The sequence below is a fragment of the Pseudoliparis swirei genome, chromosome 8 (assembly GCF_029220125.1).
Source record: "Pseudoliparis swirei isolate HS2019 ecotype Mariana Trench chromosome 8, NWPU_hadal_v1, whole genome shotgun sequence".
Lineage (NCBI taxonomy): Eukaryota > Metazoa > Chordata > Actinopteri > Perciformes > Liparidae > Pseudoliparis > Pseudoliparis swirei.
This window is the reverse complement of record NC_079395.1, coordinates 23,486,491-23,510,148: the sequence shown is the minus strand read 5'-3', so window position 1 is coordinate 23,510,148 and position 23,658 is coordinate 23,486,491. Positions and strand designations below refer to the sequence as shown.

General features: G+C 46.7%; 1 protein-coding gene across 2 annotated transcripts; it reads right to left on the bottom strand.

Annotated features, from left to right (window-relative positions):
• Nucleotides 1-19: 19 nt before the first annotated feature.
• On the bottom strand, nucleotides 20-23,601 carry LOC130197851 (protein Niban 1-like). 2 transcript variants are annotated; one of them, XM_056420790.1, is made up of 15 exons: nucleotides 23,423-23,502; nucleotides 21,863-21,993; nucleotides 21,393-21,523; nucleotides 19,311-19,451; nucleotides 19,106-19,223; nucleotides 17,826-17,987; nucleotides 13,128-13,243; nucleotides 12,326-12,430; nucleotides 11,638-11,800; nucleotides 10,559-10,791; nucleotides 10,345-10,491; nucleotides 10,147-10,257; nucleotides 9,903-10,010; nucleotides 1,543-1,654; nucleotides 20-1,472 (listed from the first exon to the last, which is right to left on the bottom strand). In XM_056420790.1, the coding sequence occupies exons 4-15, from the start codon at nucleotides 19,434-19,436 to the stop codon at nucleotides 301-303; spliced, it is 2,673 nt and encodes an 890-aa protein (XP_056276765.1). In that variant the 5' UTR covers nucleotides 19,437-19,451; nucleotides 21,393-21,523; nucleotides 21,863-21,993; nucleotides 23,423-23,502; the 3' UTR covers nucleotides 20-300. The 2 variants fall into 2 exon arrangements, with proteins under 2 accessions (XP_056276765.1, XP_056276764.1); XM_056420789.1 differs by lacking the exon at nucleotides 21,863-21,993 and having other exon boundaries at nucleotides 23,423-23,601.
• Nucleotides 23,602-23,658: the final 57 nt, after the last annotated feature.

Here is a 23,658-nt window from a genome sequence, read left to right as displayed (position 1 = left end):
GCCAATCAGAGAGTGCAGCTTTGAGATCAGACGGGTTCTTACGTCTTTATTGGTTTCAGTGTGAGAAAGAAAGAAAAGCAGCCAAAGTAAACATCAGAAGACAAAATCATCTGCATCCTTTAAACTACGACCATGAATCTACGAAAGAATGTAAAACAAAAACTTTAAAAAAAACTTCTAGTCTTGGTCAAGCAGGAGTTTAACCGTGACGCCGTAGCCTGATGAAATAAAGAGTTAACCTTCTCTCTCCTCCTGGACCACCTGGATGAGACTGCGGAGCAGGAACAGGACACCTGGTCGTCATGGTGACCAGTCTGTCAGGGTGTCGGGACCGGGCCCGACGGCGGCCTCCACTTCAGTGATCTCAACCGGCGGGTCCCTGATGAGGGCCACGCTGTCCAATGGCAGCTCGGCACCTCTCTCCGGCTCCGCTTCCATTGGACGAGGGCTTTGAAGAACCTCCTCCTCCTCTCTTTCCCCCTTTCCTTCGTTTACGGCATTATCTTCTTTCTCCTCTCCTTCTACTTTATTCGTCTCAAGCCCACTATCTCTCTCTTCATCATCTTCATCGCCCTCGTCTTCGCCCCTCTGCTCGGCGGTTGAGGCGGCGGCGCCCTCTGCTGGTGATTCAGAGAGCGGGCAACCTTCATCGTCCGAGTGGGCCGTTTGCCCTCCTTTCCCTCGTCCCGCCTCGATCCTCTCCCGTCTCTCCTCCTCCTCCTCCTCCTCCTCCTCCTCCTCCTCTTCTTCTTCTTTCACCCTCTGCACCTCCCAGTTGTCCTTCACCTCCCCCGTCAGGTAGACGGCCCTGTCGGTGGGCGTCTGCGGGGGCGTCTGTGCGGCGTCTGCGGAGCGGCAGCCGATCGCCTCGCTCAGTGACCCGAGGCTGAGCGTCACGGGTTGCCGTAACGACGAGGGACCGGGAGGCCGGACTCCCGTGTCTTCCGGCACTCCGTCTGCGGTGGAGAGAACGGGTGTGGCGGAACATTCAGGCGCCGCCGATTGACCCCCTTGAGCACACGTGACGCCTGCGGCCTGCGGCGAGGATGCGGGGGTCATGGGAAGGTCAGGAGGGTCCAGGACGGGGTCAGTGGAGTCCTGGTCTGCAGGCGCATCGGGGGTACCGACTCCATCCGAGACCGATCCGGTTGTGGCGTCGTCGGAAGGCTCGGGCGTCGTCGGCTTCCTGTCCGGCGGCGCGGCGCCTCCGAGCTCCTCCTCCTCGGCCACCGGTCCATCCGGCCCACGTGTCACCGTGGCGACCGGATGACTCTGAGGGCGAAGTTCAGCGGTGACCTCCTGACCTCCCTCCTCACCCCCCCCGGGACCAGGTCCTTTCCCTTCACCGATGGCGGGGCTGCCTGGCGCAGAGCGAGGGGGCGTCGCCCCCAGAAGACTGTACCGGCTGCAGCTCAGACCCCCGCTGTCCAATGAGAGACTGGTCCTCTTCTGACTGGCTGCCTCCTGGACCACTGAGGAGAGGGGAGGGGCTTACTGGTGATCAGTCTGCAGGTGTTATTGGTGTGTGTGTGTGGGGGTTACCTGTCTCTATCTCCTGACTCAGGACGTCTCTCAGGACGTCGTGGTAGACGTTGTGAACCAGGATGTAGCCGCTGTCGTCTGAGGAGATGAACCGCTCCAACGGCTGCAGCTCCTGGAGGGAAACATGGAGGACACGCTGAGAAGCAATGAGAGAACCTCAAGAGAGAGACACGAGAGAGAGACACGAGACATGAGAGAGAGACATGAAACATGAGAGAGAAACATGAGACATGAGAGAGAGACACAAGATATGAGAGAGAGACATGAGAGAGAGACATGAGAGAGAGACATGAGACATGAGAGAGAGACACAAGATATGAGAGAGAGACACAGGACATGAGAGAGAGACATGAGACATGAGAGAGAGACACAAGACATGAGAGAGAGACACAAGATATGAGAGAGAGAGACATGAGAGAGAGACATGAGACATGAGAGAGAGACACGAGACATGAGAGAGAGACACGAGACATGAGAGAGAGACACAAGACATGAGAGAGAGACATGAGAGAGAGACACATGAGAAGACATGAGAGAGACATGAGACATGAGAGAGAGACACGAGACATGAGAGAGACATGAGACATGAGAGAGACATGAGAGAGAGAGACATGAGACATGAGAGAGACATGAGACATGAGAGAGAGACATGAGACATGAGAGAGAGAGACATGAGACAAGAGAGACATGAGACATGAGAGAGAGACATGAGACATGAGAGAGAGACATGAGAGAGAGACACGAGACATGAGAGAGAGACATGAGACATGAGAGAGAGACACAAGACATGAGAGAGACATGAGACATGAGAGAGACATGAGAGACATGAGAGAGACACAAGACATGAGAGAGAGACATGAGACAGAGAGAGACATGAGACATGAGACATGAGAGAGAGAGACAAGACATGAGGAGAGACACAAGACATGAGAGAGACATGAGACGAGAGAGACACGAGAGAGAGACACAAGACATGAGAGAGAGACATGAGACATGAGACATGAAAGAGAGACACAAGACATGAGAGAGAGACATGAGACATGAGAGAGAGACATGAGACGAGAGAGACACGAGACATGAGACATGAGAGAGACATGAGACGAGAGAGAGAGAGAGAGACACGAGACATGAGAGACATGAGACATGAGAGAGAGACATGAGACATGAGAGAGAGACATGAGACGAGAGAGACATGAGACATGAGAGAGACACGAGACATGAGAGAGACACGAGACATGAGAGAGAGACATGTGACATGAGAGAGAGACATGAGACATGAGAGAGACACAAGACATGAGAGAGAGACATGAGACATGAGAGAGAGACATGAGACATGAGAGAGAGACATGAGAGAGAGACACGAGACATGAGAGAGAGACATGTGACATGAAAGAGAGACATGTGACATGAGAGAGAGACATGAGACATGAGAGAGAGACACAAGACATGAGAGAGAGACATGTGACATGAGAGAGAGACATGAGACAGAGACACAAGACATGAGAGAGACATGAGACATGAGAGAGAGACATGTGACATGAGAGAGAGACACAAGACATGAGAGAGAGACATGAGACATGAGACAGAGACACAAGACATGAGAGAGAGACACAAGACATGAGAGAGACATGAGACATGAGAGAGAGACACAAGACATGAGACATGAGAGAGAGACATGAGACATGAGAGAGAGACACAAGACATGAGAGAGAGACATGAGACATGAGAGAGACATGAGACATGAGAGAGAGACACGAGACATGAGAGAGAGACATGTGACATGAGAGAGAGACATGAGACATGAGAGAGAGACACGAGACATGAGAGAGACATGTGACATGAGAGAGAGACATGAGACATGAGAGAGAGACATGAGAGAGAGACATGAGACATGAGAGAGACACGAGACATGAGAGAGAGACACGAGACATGAGAGAGAGACATGTGACATGAGAGAGAGACATGAGAAATGAGAGAGAGACACAAGACATGAGAGAGAGACATGAGACATGAGAGAGAGACATGAGACATGAGAGAGAGAGACACAAGACATGAGAGAGAGACATGAGACATGAGAGAGAGACATGAGACATGAGAGAGAGACATGAGACATGAGAGAGAGACATGAGACATGAGAGAGACATGAGACATGAGAGAGACATGAGAGAGAGACACGAGACATGAGAGAGAGACATGTGACATGAGAGAGAGACATGAGACATGAGAGAGAGACACAAGACATGAGAGAGACATGAGACATGAGAGAGACATGAGACATGAGAGAGAGACATGAGACATGAGAGAGAGACATGTGACATGAGAGAGAGACATGTGACATGAGAGAGAGACATGAGACATGAGAGAGAGACATGAGACATGAGAGAGAGACATGAGACATGAGAGAGACATGAGACAGAGACACAAGACATGAGAGAGACATGAGACATGAGAGAGAGACATGTGACATGAGAGAGAGACATGAGACAGAGACACAAGACATGAGAGAGACATGAGACATGAGAGAGACATGTGACATGAGAGAGAGACACAAGACATGAGAGAGAGACATGAGACATGAGAGAGAGACATGAGACATGAGAGAGAGACACAAGACATGAGAGAGACATGAGACATGAGAGATACATGTGACATGAGAGAGATACATGTGACATGAGAGAGAGACACAAGACATGAGAGAGAGACATGAGACATGAGAGAGAGACATGAGACGAGAGAGACATGAGACATGAGAGAGACACGAGACATCAGAGAGAGACACGAGACATGAGAGAGACATGTGACATGAGAGAGAGACATGAGAGAGAGACACAAGACATGAGAGAGACATGAGACATGAGAGAGAGACATGAGACATGAGAGAGAGACACAAGACATGAGAGAGAGACATGAGACATGAGAGAGAGACATGAGAGAGAGACACGAGACATGAGAGAGAGACATGTGACATGAGAGAGAGACATGTGACATGAGAGAGAGACATGAGACATGAGAGAGAGACACAAGACATGAGAGAGACATGAGACATGAGAGAGACATGAGACATGAGGAGAGACACGAGACATGAGAGAGACACGAGACATCAGAGAGAGACATGAGAGACAGACATGAGAGAGACACAAGACATGAGAGAGAGACATGAGACATGAGAGAGACATGAGACATGAGAGAGAGACATGAGACGAGAGAGACATGAGAGAGACACGAGACATGAGAGAGAGACATGAGAGAGACATGTGACATGAGAGAGATGAGACATGAGAGAGACACAAGACATGAGGAGAGACATGAGACATGAGAGAGACATGAGACATGAGAGAGAGACAAGACATGAGAGAGAGACAGGACATGAGAGACAGGACATGAGAGAGACATGACATGAGAGAGAGACATGAGACATGAGAGAGACACAGACATGAGAGAGACATGACATGAGAGACATGAGAGAGAGAGACATGAGAGAGAGACAAGACATGAGAGACATGAGACATGAGAGAGAGACATGAGACATGAGAGAGAGACATGAGACATGAGAGAGACATGAGACATGAGAGAGAGACATGAGACATGAGAGAGACATGAGACATGAGAGAGACATGAGAGAGACATGTGACATGAGAGAGAGAGACAAGACATGAGAGAGACAGGAGACATGAGAGAGAGACATGAGAGAGAGACACAAGACATGAGAGAGAGACATGAGACATGAGAGAGAGACATGAGACATGAGAGAGACATGAGACATGAGAGAGACATGAGACATGAGAGAGACATGAGACATGAGAGAGAGACAAGACATGAGAGACATGAGACATGAGGAGAGACATGAGACATGAGAGAGACACAAGACATGAGAGAGAGACATGAGACATGAGAGACAGAGACATGAGAGAGACACAGACATGAGAGACATGAGACATGAAAGAGAGACATGTGAGACATGAGACAGAGACACAAGACATGAGAGAGAGACACAAGACATGAGAGAGACATGAGAGAGAGACACAAGACATGAGAGAGACATGAGACATGAGAGAGAGACATGAGACATGAGAGAGAGACAAGACATGAGAGAGACATGAGACATGAGAGAGAGAGAGAGACATGAGAGAGAGAGACGAGACATGAGAGAGAGACATGAGACATGAGAGAGAGACATGAGACATGAGAGAGACATGAGACATGAGAGAGACATGAGACATGAGAGACATGAGACAGAGAGAGACATGAGACATGAGAGAGACATGAGACATGAGAGAGAGACATGAGACATGAGAGAGAGAGACATGAGAGAGACATGAGACATGAGAGAGACACAGACATGAGAGAGACATGAGACATGAGAGAGAGACATGAGACATGAGAGAGACAAGACATGAGAGAGACATGAGACATGAGAGACATGAGACATGAGAGAGAGAGACATGAGACATGAGAGAGAGACATGAGAGAGAGACATGAGACATGAGAGAGACATGAGAGAGAGACATGAGACATGAGAGAGACATGAGACATGAGAGAGACATGAGACATGAGAGAGACATGAGACATGAGAGAGAGACAAAGACATGAGAGAGACATGAGACATGAGAGAGACATGAGACATGAGAGAGACATGAGACATGAGAGAGAGAGACATGAGAGAGAGACATGAGACATGAGACATGAGGAGAGACAGGACATGAGAGAGAGAGAGACATGAGACATGAGAGAGACATGAGAGAGAGACATGAGACATGAGACATGAGAGAGACATGAGACATGAGAGACACAAGACATGAGAGAGACATGAGACATGAGAGAGACATGAGACATGAGAGACATGTGACATGAGAGAGAGACATGAGACATGAGAGAGACATGAGACATGAGAGAGAGACATGAGACATGAGAGAGACATGAGAGACATGAGACATGAGAGAGACATGAGACATGAGAGAGAGACATGAGACGAGAGAGACATGAGACATGAGAGAGACACGAGACATGAGAGAGAGACATGTGACATGAGAGAGAGACATGAGACATGAGAGAGAGACATGAGACGAGAGAGACATGAGACATGAGAGAGACATGAGACATGAGAGAGAGAGACACAGAGACATGAGAGAGACATGAGACATGAGAGAGAGAGACATGAGAGAGAGACACAAGACATGAGAGAGACATGAGACATGAGAGAGAGACATGAGACATGAGAGAGAGAGACACAAGACATGAGAGAGAGACATGAGACATGAGAGAGAGACATGAGACATGAGAGAGAGACACATGAGACATGAGAGACATGAGACATGAGAGAGACACGAGACATGAGAGAGAGACATGTGACATGAGAGAGAGACATGTGACATGAGAGAGAGACATGAGACATGAGAGAGAGACACAAGACATGAGAGAGACATGAGACATGAGAGAGAGACATGAGACAGAGACACAAGACATGAGAGAGACATGAGACATGAGAGAGAGACACAAGACATGAGAGAGAGACATGAGACATGAGAGAGAGACATGAGAGAGAGACATGAGAGAGAGACATGAGACATGAGAGAGAGACATGAGACATGAGAGAGAGACATGAGAGAGAGACATGAGAGACATGACATGAGAGAGACATGTGACATGAGAGAGAGACATGAGACATGAGAGAGAGACATGAGACGAGAGAGACATGAGACATGAGAGAGACACGAGACATGAGAGAGAGACATGTGACATGAGAGAGAGACATGAGAGAGACATGAGACATGAGAGAGAGACATGAGACATGAGAGAGAGAGACACGAGACATGAGAGAGAGACATGAGACATGAGAGAGAGACATGAGACATGAGAGAGAGACATGAGACATGAGAGAGAGACATGAGACATGAGAGAGAGACATGAGAGACATGAGACATGAGAGAGACATGAGACGAGAGAGACATGAGAGAGAGACATGAGAGAGAGACTACATGAGAGAGAGACGACATGAGACATGAGAGAGAGAGACATGTGACATGAGAGAGAGACATGAGACAGAGACACAAGACATGAGAGAGACATGAGACATGAGAGAGAGACACAAGACATGAGAGAGACATGATACATGAGAGAGAGACATGAGAGAGAGACATGAGACATGAGAGAGAGACATGAGACATGAGAGAGAGACATGAGACATGAGAGAGAGACATGAGACAGAGACATGAGGGCAGAGACATGAAGACAGAGACATGAGGACATGAGACATGAGAGAGACATGAGACGAGAGAGACACGAGACATGAGACATGAGAGAGACATGAGACGAGAGAGACATGAGAGAGAGACACAAGACATGAGAGAGACATGAGACATGAGAGAGAGACATGAGACATGAGAGAGAGACATGAGACATGAGAGAGAGACACGAGACATGAGAGAGAGACATGAGACATGAGAGAGAGACACGAGACATGAGAGACACAAGACATGAGAGAGAGACATGAGACATGAGAGAGAGACATGAGACGAGAGAGACACGAGACATGAGAGAGACACGAGACATGAGAGAGAGACATGTGACATGAGAGAGAGACACGAGACATGAGAGAGACATGAGACATGAGAGAGAGACATGAGACATGAGAGAGACATGAGACATGAGAGAGAGACATGAGACATGAGAGAGAGACATGAGACATGAGAGAGACACGAGACATGAGACATGAGAGAGACATGAGACATGAGAGAGAGACACAAGACATGAGAGAGACATGAGAGAGAGACATGAGACATGAGAGAGAGACATGAGACATGAGAGAGAGACAGAGAGAGAGAGACATGAGACATGAGAGAGACATGAGACATGAGAGAGAGACATGTGACATGAGAGAGAGACATGAGACAGAGACACAAGACATGAGAGAGACATGAGAGAGAGACATGAGAGAGACATGAGACATGAGAGAGAGACACAAGATATGAGAGAGAGACATGAGAGAGAGACATGAGACATGAGAGAGAGACACAAGACATGAGAGAGACACGAGACATGAGAGAGAGACACAAGACATGAGAGAGAGACATGAGACATGAGACATGAGAGAGAGAGACACAAGACATGAGAGAGAGACATGAGACATGAGAGAGAGACATGAGAGAGAGACACGAGACATGAGAGAGAGACATGAGAGACATGAGACATGAGAGAGAGACACAAGACATGAGAGAGACATGAGACATGAGAGAGAGACATGAGACATGAGAGAGAGACATGAGACATGAGAGAGACATGAGACATGAGAGAGAGACACGAGACATGAGAGAGAGACATGTGACATGAGAGAGATACATGTGACATGAGAGAGAGACATGAGACATGAGAGAGAGACATGAGACATGAGAGAGACATGAGACATGAGAGAGAGACACAAGACATGAGAGAGAGACATGAGACATGAGAGAGACATGAGACATGAGAGAGAGACATGAGACATGAGAGAGAGACATGAGACATGAGAGAGAGACACAAGACATGAGAGAGAGACATGTGACATGAGAGAGAGACATGAGACATGAGAGAGAGACATGAGACATGAGAGAGAGACATGAGACATGAGAGAGAGACACAAGACATGAGAGAGACATGAGACATGAGAGAGAGACATGAGACATGAGAGAGAGACATGTGACATGAGAGAGAGACATGAGACATGAGAGACACAAGACATGAGACATGAGAGAGAGACACAAGACATGAGAGAGACATGAGACATGAGAGACACGAGACATGAGAGAGACACAAGACATGAGAGAGAGACATGAGACATGAGAGAGAGACATGAGACATGAGAGAGACACAAGACATGAGAGAGAGACATGAGACATGAGAGAGAGACACAAGACATGAGAGAGAGACATGAGACATGAGAGAGAGACACAAGACATGAGAGAGAGACATGAGACATGAGAGAGAGACACAAGACATGAGAGAGAGACATGAGACATGAGAGAGATACATGTGACATGAGAGAGATACATGTGACATGAGAGAGAGACACAAGACATGAGAGAGAGACATGAGAGAGAGACATGTGACATGAGAGAGAGACATGAGACATGAGAGAGAGACATGAGACATGAGAGAGAGACATGAGACATGAGAGAGAGACACAAGACATGAGAGAGAGACATGAGACATGAGAGAGAGACATGTGACATGAGAGAGAGACATGAGAGAGAGACATGCTAGTGAGAGAGAGACATGAGAGAGAGACAGGAGACATGAGAGAGAGACATGAGACATGAGAGAGAGACATGAGACATGAGAGAGAGACAGGAGACATGATGGCCGCCTGCAGGAGGCTGGTGACCTACACTCATCCACCGTTGGTCCATCCTCCTGGTGAGTACGGGCAGAGTGATCTCCAGGAGAGCGTCCTGGTAGAGCCTCCTCTGGACCAGCCTGCTGTCATGGTCCAGCTGCTACACACACACACACACACACACACACACACACATCATGTTAGAACATTGTGTTTCACTGCGTGTGTAATCCTGCTTCTCGCCACACACACACCACACACTCCTCACTGGATGTGTTGTTGTTGTTGTTGTTTACCTTGCGGACCCGTTCTTTGTCCCTCTCCCTCTGCAGGTGGAGGTGAGGCGGCTGCAGCCGGGCCGACGCCTGGAGGTAGCGCCGCAGGGTGTAGACGGCGCTGCCCGACAGCTGAGAGACACACAACGGACGAGCTGGTGACGCACAACGACCCGGAGGTCACGACCTCCCCGCACACACACACACACACACAGTTACCTTCTCCATCTCCAGGTGTGCCGAGTGCAGCAGCCTCCGAGTGCCGCTCAGTCCGAACCGCTGTGTCAAGTCCCCGAACTTCTCCGTCAGGTCCTCCGCCCGCCGGTACCACGGCTCCAGACGGGTGGCGCTCAGAGGGGGCGGGGCCTAAAGGAGAGACATGAGAGGGAACCCGAGGAAGAGACGGAACGCACACTCAGAGGGGTCAACTCACCGTGTCCTCGGCTCCTCCGTGTGTGTGTGTGGCGTCCGTGTGTGTGTGTGTGGCGTCCGTGTGTGTGTGTGTGGCATCCGTGTGTGTGTGTGTGGCGTCCATGTGTGTGTGCAGTGTGTGTTGCATCCCCTGGAACCCGGCGCCGATGTTTTCTGTCAGCGCTTCAAGGATGGAGGACAAGAAGGGCGCCACGGACTCACTGCACACGCTCTGTGCTTCCTCACGCACACACGCTGAAACACACACGCAGAGTTACACACACACACACACACGCTGAAACACACAGAGTTACACACACGCTGAAACACACACGCAGAGTTACACACACACACACACACGCTGAAACACACACGCAGAGTTACACACGCACACACGCTGAAACACACAGAGTTACACGCACTGAAACACACACAGAGTTACACACACACACACACACGCTGAAACACACAGAGTTACACACACGCTGAAACACACACGCAGAGTTACACACACACACGCTGAAACACACACGCAGAGTTACACACACACACGCTGAAACACACACGCAGAGTTACACACACACACACACACGCTGAAACACACAGAGTTACACACACGCTGAAACACACACGCAGAGTTACACACACACACACACACGCTGAAACACACAGAGTTACACACACACGCACTGAAACACACACAGAGTTACACACACACACACACACTGAAACACACAGAGTTACACACACACACGCGCTGAAACACACACACAGATACACACACACACGCGCTGAAACACACACACAGTTACACACACACACGCGCTGAAACACACACACAGTTACACACACACACGCGCTGAGACACACACACAGAGTTACACACTCTACCAATTCATAATTAGGTTGGCCGTCGGTCCAATTCACCTGTCACCTCACACACACTCACACACACACACACATATATACACACACAGACAAATACACACAAACAAACACACACACACACATACACACACAAAAACACACTGACAAACACAGACAGACACACAAACACACACAAAAACATATCAACAAACCCACACACACTAACTTGTTTACCTTTGACTTTCTCCTCCAGGAAGTGGTGGGAGCCAATGATCTGGTCCAGGTTGGGTCTGATCAGCGCCTGATTGGCTGACGCCGTCTGCCGACACTCGTCCCTCAGAGCCTCCAGACCTGCAGTCAGCTGGTCCAGAACCAGCCTGTAGGCGGCCTGCACCGTCTACACACACAATACTAGATATATATATATATATATAAATATATACATATGGTATTTATATACACACACACATATATATATATATATATGTATATATACACATGTGGTATATATATACATATATATGGAGTATATATATACATATATATGTATATATAGGTGGTATATATATACACATGTGGTATATATATATATATATATTATATATACCACTGACTTGTAAATGTGCTGTATTGGGCACACTTCTGTTCAGTACATATAAGGTTTTAAAGCAAGAGATTAATATCTAAAAGTGGTGCAACTTCTCTCAAGATGACCCCAGACTGGGAGGAGGTCAACGTGTTGCTGCTGCAGTGACGCTGAGCAGCTGTTTTTAAAGCTTAGTTCATATATTAACTATATATGTATATGTTGTTAACCTGACAGCTTGTTGTGCCTCTTGCACCACTGACCAGCTGAACGAGGCTCCGCCCCCAACCTGTACCAGCCGTCTCAGGCGGGTCGTGTCGGTGCAGTTGGACTCACTGCCAGCCACTGGCGAGTCCTCTCGGTCCGCTTGCCCTTCAGCCGGGCCTGGATCTGACTCTGTAACCATGGCAACATCTCCTCCATCACCTGGGAGGCCAGCACCTGCACACGGAAACACACAGAGTGATGAGCAGCTGGACGCACAACCGCCGACTGACAGGGAGCTGGACCGGGTGTGTGCGTCTGTGTGTAGGTGGGTGTGTGTTTGTGTCTATATTTGTTTGTGTGTGTATGTGTGTGCTTGTGTGTTTGTGTGTGTCTTTGTGTGTGTGTTTGTATTTATTTGTAGCTGTGTGTGTCTTTCTGTGTGTGTTTGTTGGTGTTTGTGTGTTTGTGTCTGACAGACAGTAAGCTGAACTGTGTGTGTGTGTGTTTCTATATTTGTTTGTGTGTGCTTGTGTGTTTGTGTGTGTCTTTGTGTGTGTGTTTGTATTTATTTGGATCTGTGTGTGTCTTTCTGTGTGTGTTGGTGTTTGTGTCTGACAGACAGTAAGCTGAACTGTGTGTGTGTGTGTGTGTTTCTATATTTGTTTGTGTGTGTCTGTGTGTGAGTGTTCGTGTGTGTGTTTGTATTTGTCTGTGTCTGTGTGTGCGTGTCTTTGTGTGTGTCTTTGTGTGTGATTGTATTCATTTGTGTGTGTCTTTGTGTGTGATTGTATTTGTTTGTGTGTGTGTTTCTTTAATTGTTTTTGTGTCGGTGTGTGTGTGTTTGCGTGTTTGTATTTGTGTGTGTGTCTGTGTGTCTGTGTGTGTGTTTGTATTTGTGTGTGTGTCTGTGTGTGTGTGTGTTTCTGCTGACTTGTTCCTCGGTGCCCAACAGCATTTCCCAGCATTCATAGCAGCCGTTGTCCTGGCGATAGCGTCTGAGGGCTCTGACGTAGGCCCGGCTCTCGTAGGAGGAGTCACACCACGGGTCTGCAGGGGGGGTGGGGGGGTCACAGTTCAGATCCTTTACACTCACAACCCACTCCCTCCATTCTCAGCCTCCGGCCCCAGCTGCAGTCTGTGGACCGTGGAGGAAGAACCCGGAGAACCCGGAGGGAACCCACGCTTCCACCAGGAGAATGTCCTCAGAGAAGGAGCGCCCAGGACCGGGGAACCCAACCCCGGCCTCTCCTGCAACCAGCACCACAGAGATGATCCTCAGCGAGTCACACGGTCGCCATGGGTGACGTCTCAATGTTCAGGGGGTAAAGCCCTCTGAGGAAAATATGTCATTTATGATTGTGGGCTGTATCAAAGAAACTGAAATGAATCTTTATAATTACCGGGAACACCCGCACTAAAGTTTATGTCGAGTCAATCCAACAGACGTTCTGTCGCTCATAGAGCCGCACATGTGGACACGTCCGCCCAACAAAATGTCCTCCTGGTTGAAATTGCTGAGGTATTAATAAATCGGGGTGGCTGTGGATCGGGGCTCAGGTCCTCATACGGCGGTTTGAAAGTAATCTTTTGAAAAGTTACTTTTTCATGTTCATCCTCCTCTCCTCCGGTTGTGCTTTACACTTCCTCATTCAGCTACGAGCTAGCCTACGAGCTAGCGCTAGCTCCGAGGTGACAGCCTGGTATCCGTGTGTTGTCAGTGCTCCATGAGAACGGCTTTCACAGGGAATCTGGCCCAAGAGGTTTTTAATGTCCTCATTGTCTATCAACATTTTCTGCTCCTTCTTCTTTTTTTTAAGTATCGGTTCAGGCACCGTTTAGGCACCGGTATCATTTTAAAAGTACCGGTTTAGCATTTAGGTTTATCGTAAAGAACCCAAACGATACCCATCCCTAATTACAGCGCATGATTTTGTTTAGCTTTTGATACAAATGGATGAGCCTTATTAAGGTTAGGGGGTACTCATAAAAATAAAAATAAAGACTTAGTATATCTTCGGCTTTCGTCATTTTATTGTCAGCCTCATTTCCTGATGTCATCTCTCTGCTGCTGGCTGTCTAATAAAGTGTTGCTATAGGTACACACTCTATCTAAAGTGTTTTGATGTGTTAAAGGTCACTCTGTCACTTCACATCAGGCATGTTGATGTCAAAGATAAACTTCTGTTTCCGTGATTAGTGACGTTAGGTTTCACATCTCTAATTTTCAACATCCTGATGTTGAGTTTTTTTCTTTTTAGTATTTCATCATTGTTTCGTGTGCGCTCTGGTTCCCCAGGAGGCTTTGGGGCATTCTTTTCTTCACTAGATTGATGGAGGATATTTGAGGAACAGAAAGCTCCACTAATGCTGAGACCCTCAGCACCGTCAGTATGAATCACACGAGTCAAAACGGATGCAGTTGGAAGCGCAACGGTGCAATTTCGTGGACTGTAAACAAAGATCTTCCCACTACCAACGTCTCATTGAGCCTTCGTTTGAATCCACCTCACAGTTATTAAACAGTTCACTGTGATTTCCAACATGTTGCACTTAAAGATACACACTGTCGTTCCAAAGGGATATACTTTATTCTGTTTCTCACAAATTGCAAGCAACATCCAACAGGCATTGTTCATAATGACAGACAAAATCTATGTGAGATTGTATCCAGATTGATTGTCGAGAGTCTGGACACCAAACAAACTAAATTGGCTTCAAATTCGGAGGGGGTTTGCAACTCAATTCCAACTGGAAGTCTACAGACGTGTCTCGGTCCAGATGCTTTGGATGCATCGGATTTGAAAGTGTTGAGAGCAACCGTCCATTGACTGATGCGGAAAACCATCCTCTGTTCATGTTGCCTTCATTCTCTGCTGCTAGTGTGCTCGTCTCCACTGAGGTATACCGCCCTAAGCTGGCTTAAATCCTATTCATCAGATCTATGCATGAAGCCTCATTGACCACTAACGTAAATCATGGAGTTCCACAAGGTTCTGTAGTTGGACCACTTTTATTGACCTTATACATGCTTCCTTTGGGCAATATCATCAGGAAACATTCCATAAACGTTCATTGTTATGCAGATGATACTCGATTATATCTATCAATCAAACCAGAGGAGACCAACCAGCTCTGCTGCTAGTGTGCTCGTCTCCACTGAGGTGTACCGCCCTAAACTGGCTTAAATCCTATTCATCAGATCTATGCATGAAGCCTCATTGACCACTAACGTTAATCATGGAGTTCCACAAGGTTCTGTAGTTGGACCACTTTTATTGACCTTATACATGCTTCCTTTGGGCAATATCATCAGGAAACATTCCATAAACGTTCATTGTTATGCAGATGATACTCGATTATATCTATCAATCAAACCAGAGGAGACCAACCAGCTCTGCTGCTAGTGTGCTCGTCTCCACTGAGGTGTACCGCCCTATACTGGCTTAAATCCTATTCATCAGATCAATGTATGAAGCCTCATTGACCACTAACGTTAATCATGGAGTTCCACAAGGTTCTGTACTTGGACCACTTTCATTTACCTTATACATGCTTCCTTTGGGGAATATTATCAGGAAACACTTCATAAACTTTCATTGTTATGCAGATGATACTCAATTATATCTATCCATCATACCAAACAAATTATATCTATCGAGGAGACCAACCAGCTCTGCTGCTAGTGTGCTCGTCTCCACTGGGTTTGTCTGGTGAGACGGAGGAGTTCAGGCCGATGCTTCCACGTTGGAAAGGCACGAGCGTAGTCGAGAAGTTATTGAAGCCTATAAGCAACCCGTGCAAAAATCACATCTTTGACCTTCAAACAAAAGAAGATATCCAAGTATCGAAAAGGGGAATGATGACCGAGGTTATTTCAGGTTCCGCAGCTTGTGCAACTCTGTTATTGGAGCACACCGAGAAAAGGGGCGGATCTTAGGAAGAGTCAAGTAGGTCAAAAGATGGAGAAGTGAGACATTACCCATCATTGTTTTAGCCATTGTTTATGAAAAGTATTTATTGATGTATTGACAGTTTTAAGAAATTGTAGAAACTTACTTGGGTGATCTTGGATGTGAATAAGATAACGGGAATTGTGTGTACTGTTAAAAAATCTCATCTCTGACACCAGGGGAAGTCTGGTCTCAAGTTTATTAAATCAAATCTTGAATGTTCACAGGTTTTTTATTGCGTGTCTAAGTAGAGAAGTCGCTGCTGGCCATCTGCGCCTTGTTTCCTGTCACTGCTCAGGATATCTCGGTGGCAGTGCAGATATGACTTTTCTCAACCGTATGACTCAAAGTAAAGGGTTGGTTTTTTCTTTGTATCCCAGCTAACCACACAGGAAGTCAACGGCATTAATATTTGTATCCGTCGCCACGGCAACTGCCACCACATGAGTGACACATTTTTAAAATGGAGGCAACCTGCGAGGGCTCTCTGCTACAGATGGTTTCGATATTATAAAAAAAAAAATCTGACTTTAGAGACGTGTTGAAGTGTTGAGGCCTATTTGATTGATGAGAAACCTCGTACCACTTCCCGAATGTCAGAACAGGAGGCGGGACTTATACCTAGTTCGTTAAAAATATGACAGATCTGATACATGAGCAAAAATTTAAAAAGTGGTATTTGGGGGAGTCACGTGTAACATGCTGTACCTGCTTACAATTGGAAATCAAAAGTAAGAGAAGAGGAGTTAAAATAACCAAAGAAACAGTGCAACAAAATAGGATCGCTAAATATTACGTATTCTGAATTTCTATCGGAATTTTTAGAGTTTCGTCCTTAAAACTGATAACGTTATTATCGTAAGAGATGTTAATATTCACGTGGATGTTGATAATGATGACTTAGTGCTGCATTCATCTCATTGTTGGACTCTCTTCTGTCAGAGAACAGGAACCCACTCACTCTTCAACCCTCCACCTGGTTCTTCATGTTGACATGGAGCATCTTAAGCTCTTCCCACAGAACCCTCTTCTGTCAGACCACGACCTCATCACTTGAGTTTATCCTACCAGAGTGTACACCGCTAGTCAGAAGTTTATACACCAGATGTCTGACTGACATGTAGCTACATTTAAAGAAGCGATTCCTGATTCCACTTCCCTTTCTGGATCGTGGTCCATGCCTACTACGAACTATTCATAAACTCTATTCATTGAATGTGTTCATGTAACTCTGGTCACATGACATCTATTGTTCTGTCCATCCTGGAGAGGGATCCTCTTCTGTTCTCTCCTGAAGGGTTCTTCACTTTTTTCCGTATCAAAGTGTTTTTTTCTATTCTCTGTGAGTTGTTCCTGAACCGATGTGAGGTCAAAGGTCAGGGATGTCTATTTGTAGATTGTCAAGCCCTCTGAGGATAATTCGTAATGTGTGATATTGTGCTATATAAAATAAACTGAATTGAACACTATAATTGTTGTTTTCTTTCCAGATCTCATTTTCAACTACTTCTTCCATTGTGCACTGTGTGTAGTGTCATGTGGATCCAGCACTACACCCCTACAATTTTGAAACTTGCAAAAGATTTCACTTCCTTTTTCTCTCTTTAATTTGTAATATGATACAAATTTCGCTAAACAGGTGTGAAGGTGGGCAGAGAGAAAGCATCTGTGTGTTTTACCGAGGTTGCAGTGTCGAATGCAGGTCTTGAGCGCAGACAGGAAGTTATCTCGTTCCTCTTCCTGTTGGAACAGGAAGCAGGTGTGGCCCTTGTACGGCAGGTGCAGATACACAGCGAGCGCTCCTGGAGAAGGTACCACCGAAGAAGAATCCTCCTTCCCTCCTAAACACACACACATAGACGCACAAACACAACAGTGTTACAGGTGTGTGTGCTTCATGATTCATGTTAACCAGTGGCAGCAACACTTGAATCCTAAACCTTGGAATCAACATCATTTATATATATAAAATGTATATCAGTGGCGGACCGTCAGGGCCTTCTAAGCCTTCTCTGAAGGCCTTAACATAATCACAAAATTAAAGCTTTTTAAATTATTTAAAAAAATAAAAAATAACAACAAAAATGTTCTTAATTTTTATTGTCTTATTGCACTCTTGTCTTCCTCTGTTGCTGCGCTTCCATCCGGCAGCGCTGCTTCCAGTCCAATTTATTGGGAGCAATTTATTGGGAGCTTTTATCCAATCAGATGTCAGCTCCTCAGTCTCTATGGAAGAAGAGCAGCTCATCTCAGGCCTTCAACAGGCCGAGTACAGCCTGGTGAAGTGCATGGGGACCTTATCGGTGACATCATCATCAACCAATCATATCGCTAGTTTGGCACACTGGGTGTATTTTTGAGCTCATGAAAGTACGTCAGAGTAACCTGCGCTGTGATTGGTTACTTAGTTCATATATATATATATATATATATATATATATAATGTTCTAACTCAGAAATAGTTTGAATAAAGCAAATACAAAGCTCACGTTCTCAAATTTGAAAGTTTAAGTTGGATTTAATCTATTTGGGTCTCAACTATTTAATCTTTCATCTTGATGATCTTGAAAAACGTTTCATTCACATTTATCTGATATATTCAACATCATTTTACTACTTTTGGTGCAATCTGAGCCCCATTTTTGGGAGAAATCTTCGAACGTAAACAACTAAAACAAAATAAATGCTGTGTTTTTGACGATAGGACACATATTCATATTTACTGCATTTAGATCGTCTTCAAGCCTGGGACAATGTCCATTTCATTATCAGAAATACTTTATTCCGTTACCCATGTGACCTGCACAGAGCAGGCATGCAACATGGAAATACCCCAGAAATAAGAAAGAAAACAACAACAATATTAAATAAAGATATTATTGTTTTTAACAACAACAGACATATTAAATGAAGCTATTATTGAACACTTTACGATTGTAAAACAGGAATAAGTTAATACCGTTGAGTATCCCAGCACAGGTGAGCTCGAGGCGAGCCCTGGACTCCTCCTCTGTGGTGAACACACTGCCCCCTGCTGGCTGGAGGACCAACTTGGCTGCACAGCCACGACTGAAGGTCTACAGGTGGCAACACAGACAACATGTCTCCGGGAGCACACACATGTATTTATATTGTGAACATCCCGCTGTGTGTGTGAGGGTCACCTCCACCGTGTGGTGTATCTCCACGGTGTAGTCTCTCCTCAGGACGGCGTGGCCCTCTCTGCACTTCTTCCCCTGCTCGTCCCAGCAGGAGAACCTCACGCTCCCCTGGTACAGCACTCCCTCCATGCCTCCATGCTGAGGCTACACGCACACGCTCCGTTTATGACACGCAACATTTGAAACCAGTGTCGATGACGATGCGATGGACAGGTTGACAGGTGACACGAGCTGTGTCTCCTCCCGGACCCTTGAGCCCTTGGATGTCTTTCAGTGCTTCGGGCGCCACACTGACACAACCAGCAGCAGAGCACTGAAAGGACCCGCATGGCGCTCTGCAAACGGGCAAAACATGTGAAACGATGGACACTACTCGCCCTAAACGGGCGCCATCTTGGCTTCGTAGCGGAAGAGGAGGAGCCCTTTCAACAGCTTTTCATTTCATTTCTAAAACAATGGCGGACGAGATGGCTACGGTAGCACAAGCGGTCGACCACGGAGGCTCCTGCCGCGATGGTGGAGGTATCGCAGTTTCCACATGGGGAGGAGAAAGGGGTAAACAAGGGACACAAAGAGGGCAGGAAGTGCTTCATTTGGTCACTTTAAGTATCGCGGGTATCGCAAGAAGATTTGCGTACGTCACTCCCGGCTTAATTTCGCGGTTGCCGTAAACAGATTTGCGTCCGTCACTTCCGCCAAGTGGTTAACGTAAGTGTTCCATTTGAGACAGACTCATCAGCCACGCAGTGCACTACAGATGTCAGTGTATTGCAGTGTACTTCGTAAAGTGTCCGGTAGTAGACACAGCCACGGTGTTACGGCTTAAGAAGCGACCGTGTTAACTGGCGACTGTGGGCCCAACGCGTCCGTTGTTGTCATAGTTACAGGCGGCTGTTGGCAGGAAGAGAACCCGTAGCTGCCCTCGTGAATGTGTATAGTATATATTATTATGTATACGAGAGGGTTTGACACAGGCATTCAGGAGGACAGCTATAGAGCGTATTCACTCACGTGACCACAACACACTCTGGCGGCCATGTTGGGGTCCCTCCACGGCATTGTTTTGCTTGTTTGTATGCCGCTCTTCCCTTAGAAATGACCATTATATCCTGAAGGAGACACGATTTCAGTTCAAAGCGGCGTGCCTTGTGATTATGGTTCTGTGCCTTATTGTTGGATGTGGGACTCATGATTCAGAATATGGGTTTATCAGCTCAACAAGACAGGCTGTTACTTCAACTTGTCATGCATCTACTTGGGCTTCACTCGGCGTCTGAGCGTTAGGACTGTTCTCATGTGTTTCTGTTGATGCATCGGGTTGTGGGCACGTTTCCTTTGACACACTCTCGTCAATAATCTCTTTTTGCTTTTTTCGCCGAGTGAAAATCAATGTTTCACTTGTGCAAAAGGAACTGTGGATGGAAACCTGGGAGGAAGCCATGAACATGGCAACTCCATCGGGCGATGTCTGCCTTTACTCTGTGATTCATGTCAAGGTAAAATAAAACACTGGCTCCATGGGAACAGCATCAGCACGGCCACCAAACAGTCACTGCTGGTCCTGAAGGAGCTGGAAGCGGCTTCATCAGACACTCGTCCTGGAGGCGGAGCTGTGACCACGGATCATATATGAACCCAGACACGGGGCGCTTGATGTTCCCACATTTGTGGTATTTCCACAGCAAGTATAACGCAGAAATAGTTGTTAATGAAAACTGTTTTACAGGAATGTGACCGGGCTATGTGCTGGTAACTAGGGGTAACTAGCGAATTAACCAAAAAGTGTTGAGCGAGTAAAATCAGGTAAAAAAGCGTTGCAAATATTCAATTCCAACCGCTGAAATCTTTCTTTGGTAATGCAGAAGGACATGAGGTTGCTGGGCTCTCGCAGAATCAAACAGGACACGATAGGTCAACTTCTTCTGACATTTAATAAGTGGACCCCAAGATGGCGCGATTGAGATTCTGACGTCACGTGAATACGCTCTATACGTGCTCTCTACCCTATTTTTCGAACGGCCGTCGTAACCACGACAACAACGGGCGCGTTCGGCGGAGAAGTGGCGGGTTACCAACGGCTCTTACCTCTTGTGTGAGCAATAAGCCCCGCCCCTCTTCCTTAGGCTCCACCTCCTCGTGGAGGTGTCCTACGTAGGCTGCTGAATACTGCTGCCGGTAGAACACACTGAAGCTCTGGAACGACCTGTGGACAAGTCCTGGATGCACACACACACCACACACACACACACACACACACACACACACACACACACACACACACACACGAACTTTACAAATACAGTTTAATGTATACTGCATCTTTAAAATCCGTGTCAAAACATGTTTACAATGGAATTTGGTTAATTTTTTTAATCTTTTCTGTTCATTTATTTTATTGCACCATCTTTTACAATGTACAGTGTATTGTACTTTGCTCTTTAACAGCTGACGTGTTTTGGCCTGTTGTTGACAAATAGTTGTAAGACTTTAATGCACTTTGTGACACTTTGTCTGTGAACATAGTGGATATGAATAAACGTGACTTAATTACTCACAGTACATCTTGTATATCAAGGTATCGGTACTTAGAAATCCTGAAGATTATTTTTTAACTTTTTCTTGAGATGACTCCGTCTACAGGCGGAGCTGGTGTATTACCCATGATGCACTTGGTCTGCAAGACAAACTGGAGACTTTTTCATTCAATGCAGGTTTTACCACTTCAGTTCTTCACGATGAGGTACCCTGGTGTCATGAAACCACACAGAGGACCATCCACTGCTGTGTTCACACACACACGCACACATGGACGCACGCACACACACTCATACGCACAGACACATACGCACACACATGCACACAGACAGACAGACAAACACACAGACAGACACACATGCAAATACACGCACACACAAACACACATATAGACAAACGCACACATACACAAACAAACATAGAAACACACACAAGCGCACATACACAAACACGCACACACTCACACATACACACACACAATCATACACACACATGCACACTCAAACATACACACACTCACACATGCACACACAATCATACACGCACACACACTCATACACGCATACACACACACTCACACATACACACACACAAACTCACACCTACACACACATACACACACTCACACATACACGCACACACATACACACACTCACACATTCACAAACTCACACATACACACACTCACACATACACACACGCACATACACACACATACACAAACTCACACTCACACATACACACACTTACACACGCACGCACATACACACACTCACACAGTCACACATACACTCATACACACTCGCACACACGCACATACAGACACACACTCATACACGCACACTCACACACACATACACACACTCATACACGCACACACACAAACTCACACATGCACACACGCACGCACACACACAAACTCACACATGCACACACGCACGCACACACACAAACTCACACATACACACACACACGCACATACACACACTCACACATACACAAACTCACACACGCACGCACATACACACAGTCACACATACACTCATACACACTCGCGCACACGCACATACAGACACACACAGATACACACACACACACCCCGGATGTCCAGAGCTCTCATCGTATGTAATGTTGACGGTCTTTAGTCGTAATCGGTTGTTTATCATTTGTTTACAGTGTTTGGCCGTTATCGCACATTGTTTGAGTCCCTCTGTAGCCTCCTTACACATGCATACACTTACACACACACACACACACACACACACACATCAGACAACCCATAATAATGTCCTGGAAATGGCAGTAATTACATGGTAGTAGATTAGTGACAGGAAGTGGCTGATAGCGTGTTGAGGAATGCTCAGCAGAGACCAGCAGCTCTCACATCTTCATGACGTCAGTCACTTTGTGGAAAGTCCATTTAAAGTGAAAACAAACTCAGCTCCATGGCGACCCTGCTGTGAGTCTGAGGCCCTGGTTGCGGGTCCCGCCCACCTCATCTAATACAGACTTAAACCGTTATTTAAGTCTCTGAAAGCTGCAGAATCCACTTTACAAAGTGGACCAGAGAGCAGTGTTACCTTGGATGTGGTTGGTTCTGCCCTCATCCAACAGGCCGGAGGAAGATGCCCCCATGGCGACCCACTCCTCTCAGGGCGGCGGCTCTCTGGCGTGCGCTGGAGGAGCTGATGAGTCGAGAGCTCTGAGCTCCACTCGTTTCCTCTGCGAGTCACTGTGTGTGGTGAGCTGGGCGGTGCTGTGAAGAGATGAAGCAACTTCATCATCATCATCAAGTGTCCCCTCCTCTCGGGCAGCC